The sequence below is a fragment of the Stenella coeruleoalba genome, assembly GCF_951394435.1.
Source record: "Stenella coeruleoalba genome assembly, chromosome: 2".
Taxonomy (NCBI): Eukaryota; Metazoa; Chordata; class Mammalia; order Artiodactyla; family Delphinidae; genus Stenella; species Stenella coeruleoalba.
In genome coordinates this window covers 32317974-32341189 of record NC_137147.1, presented here as the reverse complement: position 1 = coordinate 32341189, position 23216 = coordinate 32317974, and the positions used below count along the sequence as shown (strand labels likewise).

The window sequence follows — 23216 nt, the reverse complement described above, 5'->3', positions numbered from 1 at the left end:
GAAGTGCCTTACTTATCTGGCTAAATGCAGAATGGCCAAGTGTCAAAATACAAAATTTGGCCAAAGCTGAATATGACCATGAACTTCTCTAGAAATAAGAATGAAGCATTTATCAGGCTTCTTCATTTCTAATGAAATCTTATTAAAATTTTAAACATTCTTATTTTATTATTGAATACTTGAAAAGTAAAATTAAAATTTTTTGACATATAGTAGAAGAAATTTGACATTATAGTGCAAGAATTATACTCAACTTTTAGCCATAGGCTGCTCCTGGTGTTTGCTGTAAGTAGTTACTTTCATTTGACTTTGGAGAGGAGCACAGATTTTCTTGGTAATGCTGTCCTCTTTTCTTCATACTCTCTATATTTTTATTATATGTTAGCAGAAGATAGTTTATTATTGAGATTATTGTATATGATTTTGGAACTTTTCCTAGCGAAACTTTGAAGTAGCAAAGGTGGCATCTTGTTTTTAATCCATCCTCGAAAAATGTGAAACCTTCCCAAATAGGACGTTTAAAAAAAGACTAATGGGGCTTCCCTGGTGGCGCAGTGGTCAAGAATCCTCCTGCCAATACAGGGGACACGGGTTCGAGCCCTGGTCCGGGAAGATCCCACACGCCGCGGAACAACTGAGTCCATGTGCCACAACTACTGAAGCCCACGCACCTAGAGTCCGTGCTCCACAACAGGAGAAGCCACTGCAATGAGAAGCCCGCGCACTGCAAAGAAGAGTAACCCCCACTCCCCGCAACTAGAGAAAGCCCGTGCACAGCAATGAACACCCAGTGCAGCCAAAAATAAATAAATAAATAAAAGACTAATGACCTAAATGGAATTAAGTAACGAAAAACTAAGTGCTGTCTTTCAATGAGGGTCATGATTTCAAGGATTATGGAATACCCAGGCTTGATAAATTGCACAGCTGTTACAAAGAATGTAATAAGTACATTGGTGCTTACTGTCAGGGAAGGAGGTCCCTGATACATTAAGTGATAGGCAAGTTGCAGAATAAAAAACAAAACAAATACCAAGAAACTATATCTGCTTCTCCGTCTAACCATCTGTTTTTTTGTTTGTCTGTAAAAAAGGTCTGGAGGGGCCACAATATACTCATAAGGGTCATTCTTCCTGAGGAGTGGAAGTGGGGGTGGAGGGCTTTCACTTTTCACCCATTACTCTTCTCTGTTGTCTGAATTTTTAACAATAAACATTCATTGCTATTGTAATTACTAATATAAAGGAAAGCATAAAAAGATTTTAAAAATTGAAAATAAAAGGAAAGAAGTTTGTCTCCCCCAAATTCTTGATTTCCATTAATTGAACCACGACCTTACATATTTTACCTAAGTGTGTCTGGACCTTTTTTTTTTAACTTTTTAGTCAGTGCTGCCTTTTGGGGGTGATGAAATCCATCAAGTTACTGCTTGTTTTTGTAATGAAGGACTTCCTTTTCTTCATCATTATAATGATTTCATTTTCCACAGTACCTGAGGGAATTGTGCATGTTGTAACAGTAACACTGATGTGAACCTCCACCTCCAAGCTTCCTCCTCTAAAATCTCTCGTCTCTCACTTGGTAACCAGCAAGTCAGCTCCAGTTTTGTAGACTGGTGTGTTCTTAATTTTATATTAGCCCTTGTTTGGACTCTCCAGTCCTTGGGTAAATTAATTTTTTTCACCACTCTGCAGCTATTTGAATCAGAAAGTGTTTGAAGAGCAGAAGATTATTTGATTTTATTGTACCTTCGCGCCCTCAATGAAAGTAGCCTTATCATATTTTTCAAATTTGAAAAGTAATACACAAACACTAGCCAATTCAAATATAAAAAATGTAGGACTTCCCTGGTGGTGCAGTAGTTAAGAACTCGCCTGCCAATGCAGGGGACATGGGTTCGAGCCCTGGTCCAGGAAGATCCCACATGCAGCTAACAACTAAGCCCGCGCACCACAACTACTGGACCTGCGCTCTACAGCCCGCGAGCCACAACTATTGAGCCCATGTGCCACAACTGCTGAGCCCGCACACCTAGAGCCCATGCTCCACAACAAGAGAAACCACCGCAATGAGAAGCCTGCGCACCACAACGAAGAGTAGCCCCCACTTGCTGCAACTAGAGAAAGCCCACACGCAGCAACGAAGACCCAACACAGCCAAAAAAAAAAAAAAATATATATATATATATATATATAAAATGTAAAGATTTATGATCACCCCAAACCCCACACCCAGAGATAACATCACTAACATCTGATTAATATCTTTCTAGTTAACTCTTTATGCTTCCTCTCTTTCACATACCTAGAATCACATACACACATTTATTGTGTAGTGTATATATATATATTAATATAAAGAGTTCATATGATGTTTTCTTTCATAATCTCTTGTTACTTAACTAATACATCATGGACATTTTTTCACATCAATATAGATCTACATCCTTATTTTTAATAGCGACGTGGAATTTAATTGCATGGATATTTAACCAGTCTTCTGTTGAGGATGTTAGGTTGTTTCCAGTTCTTTGCTACTATAAACAGTGCTGTAATGAAGATTGTTTTATGTACATTTGTCTTAGGATAAATTACTAGAAGTGGAATTATTGAATCACAGAATTTTCATGTTCAAAATTTTGATAGCTATTTACTGACAGACTGTTTTTCATAAAGGTTATACAAATGTTCAGTGCACAAATTTTAGATTAGATGGTGATTCTTCATGTTCCACCAATACTATAGTTATTTTTAAAAAATCTTTGTAATCTGCTAGATTTTAAAATTGTATATACTTTTTATTTGGTTTGATGTAGTGAAATTATGTGTCATTTGTTTATTGGCCATTTGTATACCTTTTTTGATTTCCCTGTTCTTATCCTTTCCCATTTTTGACACATGATTTTATTTATTTCTTGTAGAAACAATTTGCTCTCTAATGGGCTTAGCCTGAAATCACTCGCTGAGACTGTTTTGAACTTTCCCCTTGACAAGTCCCTTCTGCTTCGTTGCAGCAACTGGGATGCTGAGAATCTTACTGAGGACCAGGTACTTCTTATCAGAGTAGTTGAAGAGTGGAAGAGTCATTGCTTGTGAAATATAATTATTTTAAAAATTCTAATCCTCAAAGATGATATGTGTTGGGCAGAAATGCCTTAAAATAGCCTCACTGATGATACCCAAGAACAATGCTCTATAATAATGTAGATGCTACTTAGATAAAAGGGTAAGAGTCCCCATTCTATTTTTTTGGAGCATTTACTATATGCCAGGCATTTCAGAAAATGTAATTTTTTTTGTCATGAATACAAATGCATAATTTAAAAAACCAAAGTGTTATAACACTTATTATAAGAAACAGCCAGCTGGGCTTCCCTGGTGGCGCAGTGGTTGAGAGTCTGCCTGCCGATGCAGGGGACGCGGGTTCATGCCCCGGTCCAGGAAGATCCTACATGCCGCGGAGTGACTGGGCCCGTGAGCCATGGCCGCTGAGCCTGCGCGTCCGGAGCCTGTGCTCCGCAACGGGAGGGGCCACAATAGTGAGAGGCCCGCGTACCGCAAAAAAAAAAAAAACAGCCAGTAGTTCCCTGCCTTCCTCCCCCATTCCTAATTACTCTTCCTTCTTTTCAGAGGCAACTGATTTCATTTCTTTCTGGTAATTACCATTATCTTTTAAAATTACATGCATATAGTACTCTTTCTTATTTTACATATTATCTTTTGACTTGTTGCTGTGGAAGACATGATTTAGTATAGTACTCTTGCAATTCCTGTATCCCCAGACAGATACTTATTCCCTTCCCCATGCTCCCAATAGAGAGGTAAATCATCATTTTTATCAGGTTAATATCTACTCATATTGATATTATTTATAGCTGCTCCACATAGCAAACTGACTAAAGTAAATGTTTTTTCCTTGTACAACTTTTTGTTTTCCCAGGAGTAGTAATTTATATTTTTGTTTGCTTAGTTTTCTATATACCTGTTAACTGTTTCAACCCCAGACTCTAACAGAACTATGTAGCGATCTCCTTTCTGCTGCTTCAGACACAGTCAGGTAACTTACTCATTTCATTTTCCCTTGGAGCTAGCCCTGCTAGAGCTCTGTCATCCTGCTCCTTTCAGGACTCCAGCCCTGCTGCCCAACTCTCATCCTGAAATTTGCATTTACCATCAACCTGGGAATTCCCTTCACCTCTCTTCTATAGTAGATCCTCTGTTTTAAAAATATCATGTCTTTTTACTTTCTTATCTTGGTGGAGTACATTCAATAGCTTCTTGAGGAAAGGAGCATGGGGAGTTAATTTATGACACCATGCATGTCTGTAAAGATACTAGTTTCCCTCTCTATTAACTGATAGTTCAGCTGAGAGATAGCATTTTAGGGTGGAAATCATTTTCCTTCAGAACTTTGAAGGCAATGCTCCTTGTAGCTTCCAGTGTTGATGTTGAGTATGTGACTTGTTTTTCTTTCTGGAAAATCTCTTTATTCTTAGTTTTTAAAATTCATGATGATAGTGTGGGCCATTTTTCATTATAGTTTTACAATTCAGTGGACCCTTTCGGTCTGTAAGCTCATGTCTTTCAGTTCAGGGAATTATTCTCATACTATTTCTTGGAAAATTTCCCTCTTTTTTTTTTCTAGATTCTATATTGAATCCCTTGAATTGATCCTCTAATTTTCTTAGTAAAATATTTTCTCTTTGATTTTCCATCTCTCTATTTTTTTTTTACCTTCTGGGAAATGTCCTCAAGTTTATCTTTCAGTATTCCAATCAACTTTTAATTTCCTATCATATTAAGTCATAAGAGCTCCTGGTCTTTTCTCAATATTCACTTTTAAAATAACTTTGCATTTTTGTTTAATGGATATCATAGCTTCTGTTATCTTAGAGTATTGAAGATTTCTGAAGTTTTCTTCTCTTTCCTGCATTGCCTCTTTTTACTCTGAATTTCTAATTTAAATGTTTGATTTGGTCTTTGTCTTCCACGTTAAAGATTTTTCTAAAATGTTTAGATCCTTAGCTATCCATTTTTGTTTACAAAGGAGACATTAAAGCGCCAGTTGAATCTATCAGTTAATGAATGAGTAAATAAAATATGGTATAGCCATACAATGGAATATTATTCAGCAATAAAAAGCTACAACATGGATGAGTCTTGAAAACATTGCGCTAAGTGAAAGAAGCTAGTCACAAAAGATCACATATTGTATGATTCCATTTATATGAAATATTCAGAACGGGCAAATCTATAGAGACAAAAAATAAATTAGTGGCTGCCTAGGACTGGAAGAAGTGGGGGATGACTGGTAAAGGATATAAGTTTTCTTACTGGGCTGCTGAAAATGTTCTAAAATTGACTGTGATAAAGGTTGCATGCATAATTCTGTAAATAATTCTAAAAATTCTAAATAAAATTCTGAAATTTCTGAATCCTGCAACATCTGTAAAAGACATCTTTGGGACTGTTGGAGACATTAGAATACAACTGTTAAAGTTCTTGGGTGTGATAATGGTGTTGTGATTATGTAGGAGAGTGTCCTTGTTCTTAGAAGATACACACTAAAGTATTTAGAGATGAAGTAAATATCATAATAGCTGCAACTTAATTTTGAAAAGTGTTCAGCCCCCCCCCCCAAAAAAAAAGTATTTGTGTGGTGTATGTATTGTATTATAAAGAGATAAAGCAAATGTTGACAATTAAGAATGTCAATTATCATTCTTTTAACTTTTCCTTAGGTTTGAAATCTTTCAAATAAAACATTGGGAAGAAAAAGTTAATTGCTACCAAATTTGAAACCAAATTTGTGATCCATATTATTGTGAGAATTCAGAATTTCCAAAGACTCTTATTCATTCTTCATTTAAAAATTCTTGTTTTTCTAATTATAAACATAATGCTTAATGAAATTTTGTAAAATACAGAAAATAATATTTAAATTTGACATTTAAAAAAATGGAATGAGGGCTTCCCTGGTGGCGCAGTGGTTGAGAGTCCGCCTGCCGATGCAGGGGACATGGGTTCGTGCCCCGGTCCGGGAGGATCCCACATGCCGCAGAGCGGCTGGGCCCGTGAGCCATGGCCGCTGAGCCTGTGCGTCCGGAGCCTGTGCTCCGCAACGGGAGAGGCCACAGCAGTGAGAGGCCCACGTACCGGTAAAAAAAAAAAAAAAAAAAAAAAAAAAAAAAAAAAGAGGAATGAGAGCACAGAGCATATGGCTAGGTATTTTTGACTAGCGAGTTTTATTATCAGTAACTATTAATATAAATTAAAGTCAAATGTCAGTAACTGTAAGTCTTTTCTCTCAGGCCACTCAGTTTCTCCAGACATGAATCTCCTACTCTTCTGCCCAAGAGGTATCAGCCCCACAGCCTATATTCTGGTAGCTGAGTGGGAGAGAAGGTGATGGTAGTCTTATCATTTAATATGTAGGTTTTCCCATAATCCCCCTTTTTCCTGGTGACACTTTGCCCCCAGCCTCTGCCATGCCCGGTATTACCAGGTCCAGATCCTCTGTGATTTAGCCACTCTATGACTTAAACTTGTCAAAACCCAAACTCTGCCCACCGAGTAAAACAAAGCAGAAATATGAGTTTATTGCAACAGTTTTGACCTGCAAGCTGGGAAACTCAAGGCCATGGGAGCAATGAGCTTCCAGTAGCTCACAGACTAAAGGGTTTTCATTGGGTAAATGTGGAAGATTTTTGGCTTTTTCAGCTGATTGTTTGCCTAGTGGTCTTCTTCCTTATTTGGATCAGGATAGCTGAGACAGGGGAATAAGGAAGTCTAAAGATGGCATGAACAGACTCAGTGTTTGGAGACTGACTGACATCCTCTGCTGATTTCTGAGGAGAGCTGTAAATTCCTGCAAGTTATGTTAAATAAAGTTTCATTTTCTTTAATGCGCCTGCATTGGCCACCTCCATTTTGTCTCTGACATAAGTGACTCCATTTTAGTTTTGGTTCTGCAAACTTTTACTCTTTTGGGTCTGGGAAGGAGTAATTGCCTGTCCCTATGCCGTAAGAGAGGAGATCTGGGGTTGTAAGTGTTATTTACAGAGACTGTCACCTGATCCTCCTGTTTTCACCTTGTATCATTGCTTTTATAGATACCTGGTGCCTCGCATTCTTTATACTTTGCCATTCTTTGTGGCTCAGATTAATTTGATTTTTGGATTTTTTGCTTACTACCCCCTACAGGCCTAGGTTTCAACCTTCTCTTGTTTGCTTAGTTTGTTCATCCTTCTAAAACATTGTGTTGTGGTTTTTTTTTTTTTTTTTGGACCGCACCACATGGCATGCAGCAATCCCAGTTCCCGACCAGGGGGAACCCACGCACCCTGCAGTGGAAGCGCAGTCTTAACAACCAGACTGCCAGGGAAATCCCCCAAAACATTGTTAATGGAAAGAGTTAGCAATAGTTAGTATCTTAGGATTAATATTATCCTGTGAGAGAGTTCTGGGAATCAAGTTATCTGATTTGTTTTTTCTAAAGCTACTTCAGATTTGCTGCGACCCTGAGTAAGTTACTTCTTTCTGCCTTGGTAGGTTCATTCCTTCCTTTCTTTTAATAGTTTTATTGAAATATAATTTACATACAATAAAATGCACCCATTTAAAGTATACAAGTCAGGGACTTCCCTGGCGGTCCAGTGGTTAGGACTCTGCCCTTCCACTGCTGGGGGCCCGGGTTCGATCCCTGGTTGGGAAACTAAGATCCTGCAAGCCGTGCAATGTGGCCAAAAAACAAAAAAGTGTACAATCAATGGATTTTAGTATATTTACAGAGTTGTGTAACCATCACCACAATCTAGTTTTAGAACATTTTCATCACCCCAAAAGAAACCCCATACCCATTAGCAGTCACTTCCCATGTCACCTCCCCAACACCCTAGCCTTCGGCAACCGCTAATCTACTTTCTGTCTCTATAAATTTGCCTGTTCTGGACATTTCATATAAATGGAATCATACAGTATGTGGTTTTTTTGGATTGGCTTCTTCACTTACCATGTTTTTGTGGTTCATCCATGTTGTAGCAACTATTGGTACTTCATTTCTTTTTTATTGCTAAATAATGCTTCATTGTATGGATAGACCACATTTTGTTTATTCGTTTATCAATTGGTAGAGATTTGGGTTGCTTTCATTTTTTTAGCTGTTATGAATAAGCCACTATGAATATCTGTGTATAAGTTTTTATGTGGACATACATTTTCAGTTCTCTTGGGTAAATACCTAGGATGGAATTGCTGAGTCATATGGTAACTTTATGTTTAACTCTTTGAGGAACTGCCCAACTATTTTCCAAAGCAACCATACCATTTTATAGTCCCAGCAGCAATATATGAAGGTTCCAATTTTCCATAACCTTACCAACATTTATTATTATTCATCTTTTTGATTAGCGCAATCCTAGTAGGTGTGAAGTGGTATTTCGTTGTGGTTTTGATTTATATTTCCCTAGTGACCAATGATGCTGAGCATCTTTCATGTGCTTATTGGCTATTGGTATATCTTCTTTGGAGAAATGTCTGTTCAGATCCTTTGCTCACATTTTAATTGTGTTGTTTGTCTTTAAATTGTTGAATTTTAAGAGACCTGTGTGTGTGTGTGTGTGTGTGTGTGTGTGTGTGTGTGTGTGTATTCTTTATGTATTCTAGATACTAATCCCTTATCAGATAATATAATTTATAAATATTTTCTCCCATTTTCTGCAGATTGTCTTTTCACTTACTTGATGGGATCATTTAAAGCATGAAAGCTTTTAATTATGATGAGGTCCAGTTATCTATTTTTTCTTTTATTTCTTTTTTCTTTTGGTGTCATATCTAAGAAATCATTGCCTAACCCAAGGTCATGAACATGTACTCCTCTGTTTTCTTTTTTTTTTAAATAAATTTATTTACTTATTTATTTTTGGCTGTGTTGGGTCTTTGTTGCTGTGCGTGGGCTTTTTCTAGTTGTGGCGAGCGGGGGCTACTGTTCATTGTGGTGTGCGGGCTTCTCATTGCGGTGACTTCTCTTGTGCGGAGCATTGACTCTAGGTGTGCGGGCTTCAGTAGTTGTGGCTTGCAGGCTCTAGAGCACAGGCTCAGTACAGTTAGTTGCTTAGTTGCTCCGCGGCATGTAGTATCTTCCTGGACCAGGGCTCGAACCCGTGTCTCCTGCATTGGCAGGCAGATTCTTAACCACTGTGCCACCAGGGAAGTCCCTCCTATGTTTTCATCTAAGAGTCTTATGTTTTGGCTCTTACACTTAGGTTCATAATCCATTTTGAGTTAATTTGTGTGTGTGGTGTGAAGTAGGAGTCCAACTTTATCTTTTTGCATGTGGACATCCAGTTGTTCCAGCACCATTTGTTGAAAAGTGCCTTGGATTCCTTATCATTTGGAAATAATTTGTTAAAAATCATTCTGAACTCTTCACGTTCAAGCACCCTCTTTTCCTGTGGGAGACAACTTGCTGACAGAGATGTAGATGGTTGGGTCTAGGTGGAGAATTTTACTCAAACCTTATTTTTCTATTCTTTTTTTCTATTATTCTAAAAGCACACACAAAAAATCCATACTAATAGTGTTATTTACCAGGCTTGATTATTAAAGGTGAATTAAAGGAATTTTAAAGTCCTCACATGCTTTGTTGGGAAGAGCTATTAATTATAGTTTTGACAACTTTTATTTATGACCAGCTTGCCTGTGCCTAGTTGCCTGGGTGAATGACTTACTATTAATAAATACATAAATTCCAGAAGTGGGCCCTTGTGACTTTTGATTTGAGGTCCATGTTTGAAACTGTTTTCCTTGTTTTACACATTGTATTAATATGTACAGCAGTTTGTTTCTGATCAATAGTCACACAGGCCTCTTAATGAATCTTGGTTTCAGTTTTCTAGATGATGACAGTTTCCAAAGTGAAGTTGTCAGACCTGTGGTAACTACCCTACCCCAAACTTGAGAAAAATCTGTCCAGCAGGTTTGGTAGCAGATAGAAAGAAACTTCACTGATTTGTATAGATTAGGAATTTTGAGCACATAGAGTAGGTCATTATTTTAGCTATGTTAGTTAAAAACATAGGGAACGTGAGGATTCATTATACTATTTGATTTGTTTTTGTATCATTTGAATTGTTTTGTAATTAAAAGGTTTTAAGGAGTACATGGTGCCTGGGTTACTGTACATCTTGAATTGGAACCTAAAAGTTGTCTGTGTCTTGGCGATTAATTTTGAAGTTGCTCTCTCTGGTTTGCCTTCCGGATTCCACTGATCTCTGACTTTTCTCTTCAGGTAATTTATGCTGCCAGGGATGCCCAGATTTCAGTGGCTCTCTTTCTCCATCTTCTTGGATACCCTTTCTCTAGGAATTCAACTCTAGAAGAAAATGATGACTTCATTGGCTGGAGAAAAGTCTTGGAGAAATGTCAGGATGTGGTAGATATCCCATTCCGAAGCAAAGGAATTAGCAGATTGGGAGAGGAGGTTAATGGGGAAGCAACAGAATCTCAGCAGAAGCCAAGAAATAAGAAGCCGAAGACCGATGGAATGATGCCAGGCAACCACCAAGGGAGAGACCCCAGAAAACATAAAAGAAAACCCCTTGGAGTGGGCTATTCTGCCAGGTAACTGAGTTGTTCCATGTCTAGTAGAGCCCAAGGCCCAGCTACCAGCAAAAGGCATGATGCCTTACCTTGGCTCTGGGGAGAAGGCTAGTGCGGTAAGGCGGCAGAGGCTCTCCAAGGATTAGTTCTATTTTTCCTTTCCTTCAAGGACAGTTGGAGCTATCCTTTGATTTACTTGTATATTTTTTCCTTTTGTCCTTCTTCTACTTTTTTATTTGTGGGCAGTTGGAGTGAAAAGGAGGAGAGCTTAACCTAGCTTTGTCACTGACCTTGATGTGACCTTAGACCTGTACTTTTCCAGTTATAAGTGAGGGCATAATTATTATTCCTTGCTTGCTTCAGGACAGCTGTGAAGGTAAAATGAAGTGCCTCATGCTTTTCAGGAGACGTGCATCATCTGACCTCTTGTTCATTTGGCATTTGATTATTTGGAATGGCATCCAGTCCTAAGCCGATGTTAATTCTCTAGCCAATGGGAATTTTCCTGTACACCTCATGCCTCTACTGCAGAAGGATGACTAATAAGTACTTTGGAGTGGAAGTTTGGTCCCTATAGTAAAGTGCCTTTAGGAATTGTGTGATTAAATTGAAGCAACTATTGCAGATGAGCCAGAAATAAATCCACGTGGCACCCATTACTTTAGCTTGAAGTTCTTTCATTTTAATTTACTTTGTTAATCCAATGATTACTCTACAGGGAAGTTTTCCTGGTGTTCTGTTCCTGCGTGCTTTCATGATAGAACTACGTAAACACTACCCAACTCACGCTCTAATGTTCCAACCTATGAATATAAAAACTAATAGTATACACTGATTCATTTTAATTTCTCTTTCCTAGCCCAGTGCAGATGGAGGAATAAACATGATTTCTTGCCATGTTTTTTTTTTTTTTTCCAAAAATGTAATGTTTGACCCTAGTGTTGAATAGTTTGGGTCACTCAATATAGGAAGGCAACTGGTACCTTGATCAATAGTTAGCTCCCAGTTTTAGATTTCTCTCTCCCTTCCCCACAGAAAATCACCTCTCTATGATAACTGCTTTCTCCACGCCCCTGACGGACAGCCCCTCTGCACTTGTGATCGAAGAAAAGCTCAGTGGTACCTGGACAAAGGCATTGGAGGTTTGAGATTCAACTGTCATATTAGACTTATAATTAGGTGCATGCAGGCACTGACCAGAGTGGCCATGAGATGAGGCAGAGGGATGGGATGGATAGAAGGCAGAGAGACCTAGAGACACGTGGGATGGGGCTGTTCAGAACCCAGAAATAGAGATCTCTGCCAGGATACAGCAGAGAACAACTGAGGTGGTGCCTCTTCCTTGTGGGAGAGGTGGGCAGTCATACACTAACACTGCTTCTTTCCTCTAAGAGCTGGTGAGTGAAGAGCCTTTTGTGGTCAAGCTACAGTTTGAACCTGCGGGGAGACCTGAATCCCCGGGAGACTACTACTTGATGGTTAAAGAAAACCTGTGTGTAGTGTGTGGCAAGAAAGACTCATACATTCGGTGAGTGTGGGCTGGGCTGCCCTGTTGGAAAGTGTCCTTCAAGCCACGCGCAGAGCCCTCGGCGGGCTTCACTCAGTCTGCCTACTTTGGCTGGGAGACTTGTCCCCAGGGGGCATCCCAGTGTCCTCAAGAGCTTCAGCACTCTGCCTGGCCTTGCTGTAGTGGCTTCTGCCCCTCCTGAGCCAGTTCTCAGTTTCCAGAATGAAGCACTCTTCTCGATAACAGTTTGCCATGAAGAGAGTCATTCCCTTTGCTCGTGAAGGAACGGAGACCTTCCTTTCTTAGGAAGCTGCCTTTCTCTCTGTGTCCTCATGATTCTCCCTTGATAGTTTTCCTTCTGGGAGCACAGCCTTCCCAAAGGTGGTTATTAGCCTCTCCCTGCCCCTGGCCTGCCAGAGGAGTCTGACAGCCGGTGGCCTGCACTCACTTCAAGGAGAGGAGAACCCAAGGCCTGTGTGTAGGTGGGGCCGAGAGCGGAATAGGTGCTATGGCCTTAATGTCGCCCCTGCTGGGCTGTGGGACCCAAGCTCCTCAGGTGTGTTCAGGCCCAGATCAGAACGCTAGTAGCCTGCCTGCCTGCCGACTCCGTGTATGTTCTGTGTCGTGTGCTAATGAGCGTTGCCTTCTGTTTGGCCTCTTTAGGAAGAACGTGATTCCGCATGAGTACCGGAAGCACTTTCCCATCGAGATGAAGGACCACAACTCCCACGATGTGCTGCTGCTCTGCACCTCCTGCCACGCCATCTCCAACTACTATGACAACCACTTGAAGCAGCAGCTGGCCAGGGAGTTCCAGGCCCCCACTGGCTCCGAGGAGGGCTTGCGCCTGCTGGAAGACCCTGAGCGCCGGCAGGTGCGTTCTGGGGCCAGGGCCCTGCTCAACGCAGAGGGTCTGCCTGAGCACCGAAAGGAGGAGCTGCTGCAGGCGCTCAGAGAGTTTTATCACACAGACACGGTCACGGAGGAGATGCTTCAGGAGGCTGCCAGCCTGGAGACCAGGTATGATCTACAGTCCTGCTCAGAGGGCATTGAGGACTAGTTCAGTGACTTAACCCCGACTACTCAGTGAGAATGCTTGCCAGGAAGGGAGCAGTGGTCGTCCAGGCGCAGTGCGCAGCCTCGTGCTTACCCCATTGAGTCTCTGTGGCTTAAGATACCATGCGGGTGGGATAGAGCAATCTGTTTGCTAATTTACTTTCCACAGGAGACTTGCCTTCTATCCTTGACCCTTCGAGGTCATAAACTTATGTCCAGCCATTTTCATGCTTAGCAGGAGAGTTCAGGGACACTGGAGTTGTACCTTATACATTCTCTGCAGAAGTAAATCCTCAGGTCAGCTCATAAGAGGAAAATAAGAGTCAAAAAATATCCTCCAGGGCTTCCCTGGTGGCGCAGTGGTTGAGAATCTGCCTGCCAGTGCAGGGGACACGGGTTCGAGCCCCAGTCTGGGAGGATCCCACATGCCGCGGAGCAACTAGGCCCGTGAGCCACAACTACTGAGCCTGCGCATCTGGAGCCTGTGCTCCACCACGGGAGAGGCCGCGGCAGTGAGAGGTCCGCGCACCGCGAGGAAGAGTGACCCCTGCTCGCCGCAACTAGAGAAAGCCCACGCACAGAAACGAAGACGCAACATAGCCAAAAATAAATAAATAAATAAATAAAATTTAAAAAATATATATCCTCCAGTCTCTGGAGTTGCCCGTGAAGTACAATGTGTGTGGTTTTGCCTCTCTTCCCTTATCTAGGTCTGTGGGAATTGAGACAAATGGATTCATGTTTCTTGTCTCACCTGTACTCCGGGGTGTTGGCCTACTGAATGGGATGTTGGCCAGAATTGCTGTTACTATTTAAATTACTTTTTACCTTTTTCCTTCCTTGCCTGCTTTCTCTCTCTTTCCCCGTCAGTACATAGTTGAATTCATATCATTTAATTCAGTGTCCCTAAATGAGAAGCATTTTTTGGTCCTGAGAAATAAATGGGCACATGGCCCAGATGATAAAAACTCTGGGCTACCTGCTATAGTTTTGCTTCCCAACTTGCCGCTTCTTTCAATAGTAACAGGGGTTGAAATAATTAAACTGATAAGGTCGCAAATCCTGGTAGTTATGCTGGTTGCCTTAGTGTTTTGTTATAAAAACAAAACAGCCTTCCCCCACGAACTTAATTATAGCAAAAAATATTATTGAACAAATTTTGTATAGATATCCTAATCTATTCCACCAAGTTAATAAACTTTATATAAATTGCCTTAATTATTTCTTATAACAACCCTATGAGGTAGGAGTTTCTTACTGGTAACTGCTAACATATCCTATATCTTTAAAATCTTTTAAAATTTTAAAAAATTATTCTTAAATTTTATTCTTAAAACTGTTTTCCAAGTTTTATATTAGATGCCCCGAGGTTAACGTTAAGTAACTTACCAAGGTCATATTACAAATTAATGAGACTGGCTCCTTTAACCAATTCCCAAATGTATTTCCTAAAACAGCTAAACTTGCCCTTTCAGTGACAGACCTTTCTAACAAATTCATCTTGCTGACTTGGATGGGAGGGTGCTGGGCTTGGATATCTAGGACCGAGAAGAACAGCCGTTTGGGGAAAGTTTAGGCAAGTTAGTGGGATGCTTGTGAGCTAAATAAGAAAATGCCCTGCAGATACCCAGGGGGCACGAACACTGCTAGTTAGCGAGGACTGAGAGTAGGGTATGGATTGTAGGGAGAGGAACTGAGCCCCGGGCAGGGAGCTTCCTTTATTCATAGGAGCTGACAGTACTGTCCACAAGGTATCTTAGTTAGAAAGGAAGCAGGGACTCATCTTCTCATTAAACAGCACTAGCTGTGCAACCAAGCAACCACGGTAGAATTTCATCGCAACAGAAGCACGTCTTGTGGATGTGGTTTGGCATTCTTTGTATAAGAAGGAAGACGCCGAAGAAATATTACCACCTTCATTTTACATTCAGGTGTTACACTGTGCTGAAAACCTGGAACACGCGGGCTGATTGAATAGCTAATATAATTCAGCTAATAAAACAGCTAATAATATATTCAGAATGAATATCTTAAAAGAAGCAACTGGGGAACCCTGGAGTCAATGAAAGACCAACATTCTTCACCCATCATCAGCCAGACAGCGGGGCCTCTCTGGTGGGGGCTGAGCATTATGCAGTGGCCTTCCCATAAGTATAGATCAGAATCCCCAAATGCCTTCTGCTGGATTGTGTGTTATATGTCCAAACTATTTTTAAAAAGGCAGATATGGGAAAGAGGATGGTTTTAAAAGCATCAAAATGACCAACCCTTTAGGAATGCAGCAGCCTCTCTGTAACCCCTGTCGAAGCATCTTGGCCCATAGCATTTGGAGCCACTGTGTTACTGTCCTGCTTGTTTCCCTCAGACCCATGTACTTTGTGTCCTGACAGGATCTCCAATGAAAACTACATTCCGCACGGGCTGAAGGTGGTTCAGCGCCACACCCAGGGCGGGCTGCGCTCCCTCATGCAGCTGGAGAGCCGCTGGCGGCAGCACTTCCTGGACTCCATGCAGCCCAAGCACCTGCCCCAGCAGTGGTCGGTGGACCACAACCACCAGAAGCTGCTCCGGAAATACGGGGAGGACCTTCTCATCAAGCTGTCGTGATGGCTGCTTCCCTTCCACGTTGGGACAGCTGGGAAGCTGGAGCCAGGGGTGAAAATTTCACCTCTTCCTGTTTTAATGTCATTGTCAAAGCCTGGTGACACAACTCACAATACTAACCTGTACTGATCCCAGGATGCTTCTGGTGGAGCAAGGCTGTTGTTTTCAGGGGGAGCTTATGGTCTTGAGTTTTAGTTGGGCAGGGTGAGCGTTCTTTACTCCACCCTCTTATTTTATTTTTCTGGACAAATGGGAGGCTTGGCCTTCATTTTACTCTCCCTCTTCTGCTTTCCCTGTGCAGGCGACAAATGAAGGATTCTCCCTGAAGTGTCTTGTCAAGACACTCAGGTTTTTAATGCTTTTTCTCCCTGTCCAGCATGTTGGTTCACCTCAAACAGGAGCTGTCATGTATTTCAAGCCCATCAGGTTAGGAGGGGAAAAAACGTTCTTCTAGAGGTTGGAGAGGCGAAAAGGGGTCGGATTCCTATTCCCAGTTCAACCTCATAATTAGAAATTCTTTGGCCTAGTGCTGTGCGGTAACTCACCTGGTTGGGATCCAGCCCATCTGGGTTGCTTGGTTTATTTCACATGCTTGAAAATGCTCCCGTTTACACATTCAGGACCAAAGCAGCAACTTCCTGCCATACGTTTTCACCCTAACGCTGGAGGGAATTCTTTTCTGGAAAGAGGCCGTCAGCCTGGGTGGGGCACAGAGAAGCACAAGAACCATCTCCCAAGAGAACTTGGATAATTTGCTCAGCTTTCCCTTTCGCTGTTTCTTGCAAGCCTCCTGCCCAGAACGGCAGGGTTTTTAGCTTAATCCCTTTCTGAGAGGAAGGTTATCTTTTCTCAGAATCAGTATCTGGTCCCTTCAGTGTTCCATCAGGTTTGCAATACTGACCTCTTTTAAGCTCTTAATTCTCTCCCAGCGTCATTTGGTTAGGTTGAGAGGATTTCTCCATCTCCCTTCATGCCTGGGACGCCAAGACTAATTAATACGTTTCGATGTTCAAAACGGTGGTGTTTCATCTTTCCAAACGTGAGGCCACCACTTGGAGTACGGAATCAACTTATTAGCGGTTAGTATTTTTATAAAGTATTAGGAAAACTTTCTTACCTTACCAGATCTTAACAAGCTTAAAAAAGAGCTTTATGGCCAGAATTCAACAAGAGCTCAGTTCTTTCGGAATTGTGCCCGAGTTGGTGATGGTAGTTCTAACACTGGTAAATAAAACAACTTCTAAGCACAAAGTTCATTGATTGTAAATGTAAAACCTTTTTCTTCATAATTTTATAAAATCAGCAAATACTCTTGGGGAAGGAGATCTTTATGCTATAGGTCCCTGCCGTGTGGCAGCCCATGATATGTGTGCAGGTGTCGTCGTGTGCCTCCGCCAACAGCTTTGGCCTGTCAACAGCGGCCCACAACACATGCACACCCTGCAGTTTGTTCCTCTGCCCTTTCATCCCCACTCATCCTCGAATAGGTGTCTCTGGGATCTAAACTAGAAAGTCTTGAAGACAAATAGTACCAGCTGCCTTGGGGACCGTTTGTTCAATACACTAAGGTTATTAGGGGGCAGGTTCCTCAGGGGCTGGTAACTGCCCACAGCCCGGGGCGGAGAACCGTGGAGATGGATAAGTGGTTGTCGTAGACAGGCTTGCCACAAGGGGGCGTCGTAGATCTTGCTTTATATTCATTCTTGAGAAATAAGGGGCTTTGATAACAGGGTTCCTAAACATAACTCATGAGTTATGTTTCAGATTGTGTCTATCTCACTTTGAGTCATTTTGACAGCTTTACAAGAAAAACGTCTTCCTCCGAAACAAGAGAGTAGGGCTCTTCCTTTCTCTTTCCCTGTGATCCTCATACTGAGAGGTGAGAACCACGTTAGGAGGTCGTTTAAGACGCTGTGGTTGCTGCGGAAGGAGGAGTGGTTTCTCCAGTAGAGCTCCCTGCAAAGCTTAGTAATGTAGAGCCAGCAGCCACGGTAGAGGAAACATCTAGACTGTGGCACCCTTGATTTCTCATCCTTTTCAGAGCAGTTACTGTGTAGGTTTGAATCTTTGTTTTCTGAGTCAGCCTTGGACGCCTTTCTCTAAGACTGACAATTGCTATCTCTAGTGAGTTATTTTAGGGCGGGCATATTTTAACATAAAATTTTTTTCTGATACAAAAGTAATGTGTATGCTTGTTAGAGACGAATCTAAAGAAAGAATGAAAATCCATCTTCCCTCCATGTAGCACAGAGCTAATCTCTGCTGGTGTGTTTATGAATTTCCTTTCGGTATTGAAAAATGCATATAAGATGTAAGGTGTTTAAACAAACTTGAGAGTCATATATACAGCTTGGTAGACAATTTTCTTTCCTCATTTAACGTGGTATCACAAGTAATTTCTTGTGTCTTTAAATCTTGGAAAGTAGATTTGCAGTAACTCTACCTTGCTTTATTATCCATTCCCACACTGTTAAATTTTGGTTGTTTCAGATCCTTTGTTAATATCAATGATGTTGTGATGAACTTTTTTGTGTATAAATCTTTGACTATATCTTTGCTAACTTTTTTAGGTTAGAACCCTAGAAATTGGGTTGCGAGGAGGGGGACTCACGTTGCTGGAGTGAGTACAAATTGATATCACCTTCTAGGAATTTCTGTGAAGGGAATGCTTCCCTTTGACCCTTTAACTCACGTCCCAGTGCATTTGCTGGGCTTCCTCCCCTGTGAGTAGAGGTGAGCGGACAGTGTCACAGCAAAGGCCTCTCTGAATGTGCCTGATCGTTACAACTGCAGGCTCAGAGTCTTTTCTCTGCTTCCCTTCCGTCTTCCATCCTTTATTGCCTCATTCCCCCTTGCAGCAGTGTTTTTTGGAAATAGTTTGTTTTAAAATAAAAATGTAAAAAAAATTAATTAAAAATAAAAAAATTTATTTTAAAATAAAAGCTATAGACTTTTTTTTTCCTGATTGACAAGCAATTAGTGATTTGCCATCCTTAAGTGAACAAGGCACAATATTCAGGGATTTGTTGCCTCTTAAGAGTGCAGCCATAAGTTCCTTATTCTTATCCATGTCACAGAGATCAGATGACAAACTGTGTTCTGTTGAAATAAAGCCATTTTAATCCCTCATTTTAGACTCTTAGGGACCCAGCAAGCAGAGAGAGCTTTTGTTCAGCTTTGTATTCTAATGTTTGGGACCCTGACATTTGACTATAATTTAAATTCTTTGTTACCTTGCCTCTCTGAGCTTTTCATTCATTCATTTACCTTTTCTTCCTTTTTTTTTTGTTTTTTTCTTCATTGTGTCTCATCCTCTGAGAGGTATCAGAGTTTCTCATTTTTCTAGTTTGCTAATTGTTACATATTTTAAAAGGATCCTTCTTTCTGGTCTCTTGTCTTTTCTGTGGTTTACCTGGTCATTTTTTTAGAGTACTTCATCCCTCAGGAATACAGTGAGAATCAGTTTTTCTTGGATGAAATAAGCTGTAAGAGGGTATAAGAATGATTCTCATATAGTTAACTCTTGATCTGAGTAATATAAAAATAATACATAATCCTCAGAATACTCTTGTTTTGGAATTCAGTTATTCTTTTTAGGAATTCACCAAGTTGCCCCCTCATGCTGGAACCAAATACCTTCTGTCTTTCCCCAGTCCTGGGACAGTTTTGCATCAGGTGATGGAGCAGGGCTGACACGCAGCCAAATGTTCGTTCCACTTGTTCAAAAGTACCTGTTCCACCTACCCTACCAGGGAGATGTCTTTGCCTGCGGCACCAAGGTCCTTTACTTAACTGGCAACATGTTATTTGGGAAGGTGGGAAGTACATTAGACCATTGTTTCCTTCTAACCAGCTTTGTCTGTGGCCAACTCTGGTTATTGGCAGTCCCTAGACGCTGTGGGTACTGGACCAAATGGGCAATCACGTGGGAGATAACCAAGAGCTGACTTGCTGTGCATAGGAATAGGAAATGTCAAAGGACCTAGTTCACACATCCTGGGCTGTTCCCTCCTCCAAGGCAGTGGTACTTGCTGCCTTAAAAGGTCATTCTGTGCTCTGACTGAATGGAGATAGAGAGTTAATCTCATACCCTCCAGATTGAACTCAAAGCATTTGTCCTCCTTGCAACTTCCTTGTTTTTTGTACGCGGGCCTCTCACTGCTGTGGCCTCTCCCGCTGCGGAGCACAGGCTCCGGACGCGCAGGCTCAGCGGCCATGGCTCACGGGCCCAGCCGCTCCGCGGCATGTGGGATCTTCCCGGACCGGGGCACGAACCCGTGTCCCCTGCATCGGCAGGCGGACTCTCAACCACTGCGCCACCAGGGAAGCCCAACTTCCTTGTTTCTAATTCTTGAATTTTTCTCTCGCTCGATAGGTAGCCTGTTGCCTTTCTGCCAGCATAAGCTTCCAGAGCTGCTGAGTTTACAGTCAGCATTATTATAAGCGTGATGTGTGGTTCAGATATTCCTGAGTTGGAGAGGCTCCTTATACTCTACTCCTGTTTCCCAGAGATCTGCCTTCTCAGGCTGCAACATGCTGGGGCAGAGTTGGGATTCTGACTACTCAGACCACCAGGGTATCTATTCAGTCCCGGATAAGAATCCAAAATTTGAGCTTAGTGAGCTAACAGGGCTGAAAAGAAATAGGAGATTGAGGCACAGGTAGTTTTAAAGAAGGTACATTTATCTGGTTGGTGGGGGTGATGGGAGTATAGTCTGTGGACTTCGTATTTTGCTTTTTCCTAAACTCAGTTGTATAGTGTGTTGGAGGATCAGAGGAGTGGGTTGGTGACCTGGGTTCTGGTTGTGGTCAACAGCTGTGTGTCTTTGGGCCAATCACTTAACTTTTCTGGACTCCTTTCTTTACCTGTAAAATTAGGAGTTTGAATTAGATGTGCTGTAGGGGCCCTCCTAGTGTAGCATTCTGTCATACATCCCACCGTTTCTTTATGTGGCACTTTCCCTTGGGTGCTGTGTACCTTCTGCTTCATCGCACACTCTCATCCCACCCCCAGCCCTGGGAATGGAGGCTGTGCGTGAAAGGAAGGGGGCGAGGGAAACAGGATGACACACGGTGTCCTCCTGGCCTCGTTGACTAGGGAGAAGCCTGCTCCCTCCATCTGGAGCTCCGCTGGAGGTCAAAATACTCTTCTCACCAGAGTTGTACTATGTGTGGCCTTAGGGAACTCACATTTCTATTCAGTTCACTATTTAACAGTAAAGAAAGAAGAGAAATCTTTATCTTCACCCACATCGCCAGTGCTGTAAGGCTTAATAAGGGAAAAGCACAGAGTAGAAATGAGGCAACTTTTGCCAAGTTCTGTAAATGGGAGGATGTTGGTGGGGGGTGAGGAGGGGGAAGAATGTTTCTCAGTTTAAAGATAGGAGAAATTAAGGCTGTGCCATAGAGAATTGGATAGAATTGGATACTTGAAAAGGAAAACATTAAACCAATAAGTTAAAAATATTCTCTTTTTTGGGCTTCCCGGGGGGCACAGTGGTTGGGAGTCCACCTGCCAATTCAGGGTACGCGGGTTCGTGCCCCAGCCCGGGAAGATCCCACATGCCGCGGAGCGGCTGGGTCCGTGAGCCATGGCCACTGAGCCTGCGCTTCCGGAGCCTGCGCTCGGTAATGGTAGAGGCCACAACAGTGAGAGGCCCGCGTACTGCAAAAAAAAAAAAATTCTCTTTTTTTATGGTGTCAGGACTGCCTAAGAAAATTTGAGGGGTCCACTGTGTTAACACATTGTTCTCCATCTGTGAGTCCTAAGACAAGGTTAACTCCCAGGGAGACTTGAGAAGTCTCAGGGGCCTGCCTCTGTATAACCCTGACCTGCCTGGGACTTGGTCCTGCTTACCTTTGCCTGGCCACCAGTGAGACGGGACATGTGCAAAATGTAAAGTTTGTATTTTATAAACTGCTGAGAGACATTTTTCCCATTTCCGATATATCCATTCCCTGTGACCTGGCAGGAAATACATTTTCCATTCCATCCTTGTGCTTAGTTTCAGTCCCAAAGGGGTATAGTGTATTGGCTTTTCTTTGTGTAGCACAGATTTATTTGTACCAAGTATGCTAAACTTGAGGCTCTTTTCACAATAATCACTTCGATGTAGACGTGAGCCCCCATTTTCTACCAAATTGGGGGCATTTTGTTGATGTTCCAGAAAAAATGACCAGAGAGCCAAAAGAGAGGCTAAAGTATATTTCTCTGCCCTCTCCTAGACGGACCCTAACTTTATCTAAAATATTGACATCTTTTGTTAAATCTCATAGAGCCAACTGGAGCCCCAGTCAGCTGGCTTAGTTCCTGTCTAATCAAGATCTGTACGTTTGGCCCTGGAGGTTGGGTCAGCCTGAGCCGTAGCACACATGGCTCCCTCTGAGTTCTCGGATACAATGAGCAAGACTAAAGTTGGCTCAGAAAAGGAACAGAAGATGACTTGGGGTTAGTTTTTCCTTTTTTAAATGTTATACAAGTGCAGAGAGTTGGCTGCCATCCCCCTCTCAAACCATCAGCGGAGCTTGACCTTGGCCAAGATTTTGCCTCATCCTCTCGGCATTTTAGCATCGAGTTGCGTTTCAGCCGTGGAATGCTTAACCAAAAGCACATGCTGTAGTGGTAGTTTCCAAAGAGCAAGTTTTTGCAGGAAGTCCGCAGCGTGTTTTCTCAAAACAACAGTTTTCTCCAAACCGCCAACCCAATAAACCCCCAAATGGTGATTCTTTGGTTTATTTGTACACAAAGCTGGGATTTTTGTTGCTGTTAATAATACTTTATTGGAGTACAATATAATGAACATAATAAAGTGTACAAATTTTAAAAGTACAGCTCAGGGCTTCCCTGGTGGCGCAGTGGTTGCGAGTCCGCCTGCCAATGCAGGGGACACAGGTTCGTGCCCCGGTCTGGGAAGATCCCACATGCTGCGGAGTGGCTGGGCCCGTGAGCCACGGCTGCTGAGCCTGCGCGTCCGGAGCCTGTGCTCCGCAACGGGAGAGGCCGCAGCAGTGAGAGGCCCGCGTACCGCAAAAAAAAAAAGTACAGCTCAGTGAATTTTTACAAATGTATACACCCGTGTAATTATTAAGGGCTGGAGTTTTTTATATTACATGAAACATACATCCTGGTGATGTACAGCTTGGCGTTGGGAGGTTGTCCATTCATCTAACTGAGCCTATTACTGTAACACAGCAAATCCAGGTCAAAATGCGGTAACATTTGGTGCTTCTGAGTCTGGGCAGTTTGCCCTTTTGTCACACCTAGGGGACTTGGGTGCTGCAAAGCTTCGTGATGTTTGTTTTTAACAAGTTACTTTTAAGAATAGGTAATATGTGCACATAGTACAAAATTTCTTTTTAAATGTATAATGAAAAAGGAATCTCCTCCCCGGTCCTTTCCCTCCCTGACAATAACCACTGTTACTATTACTTCTTCATTGTGCGTCCTTCAG

General features: G+C 42.0%; 1 protein-coding gene across 2 annotated transcripts in view; it reads left to right on the top strand.

Annotated features, from left to right (window-relative positions):
• Nucleotides 1–19245, top strand: part of EXD2 (exonuclease 3'-5' domain containing 2) — a 94648-nt gene extending 75403 nt beyond the window's left edge. For both annotated transcript variants that reach the window (XM_079913632.1, XM_079913633.1), the window contains exons 4-9: nucleotides 2921–3047; nucleotides 10288–10619; nucleotides 11634–11740; nucleotides 11991–12126; nucleotides 12769–13125; nucleotides 15552–19245. In XM_079913632.1, the coding sequence (XP_079769758.1) occupies nucleotides 2921–3047; nucleotides 10288–10619; nucleotides 11634–11740; nucleotides 11991–12126; nucleotides 12769–13125; nucleotides 15552–15768 (1276 nt within the window). In that variant the 3' untranslated portion in view covers nucleotides 15769–19245. The remainder of the gene's footprint in view (nucleotides 1–2920; nucleotides 3048–10287; nucleotides 10620–11633; nucleotides 11741–11990; nucleotides 12127–12768; nucleotides 13126–15551) is intronic.
• The last annotated feature ends 3971 nt before the right edge of the window (nucleotides 19246–23216 follow it).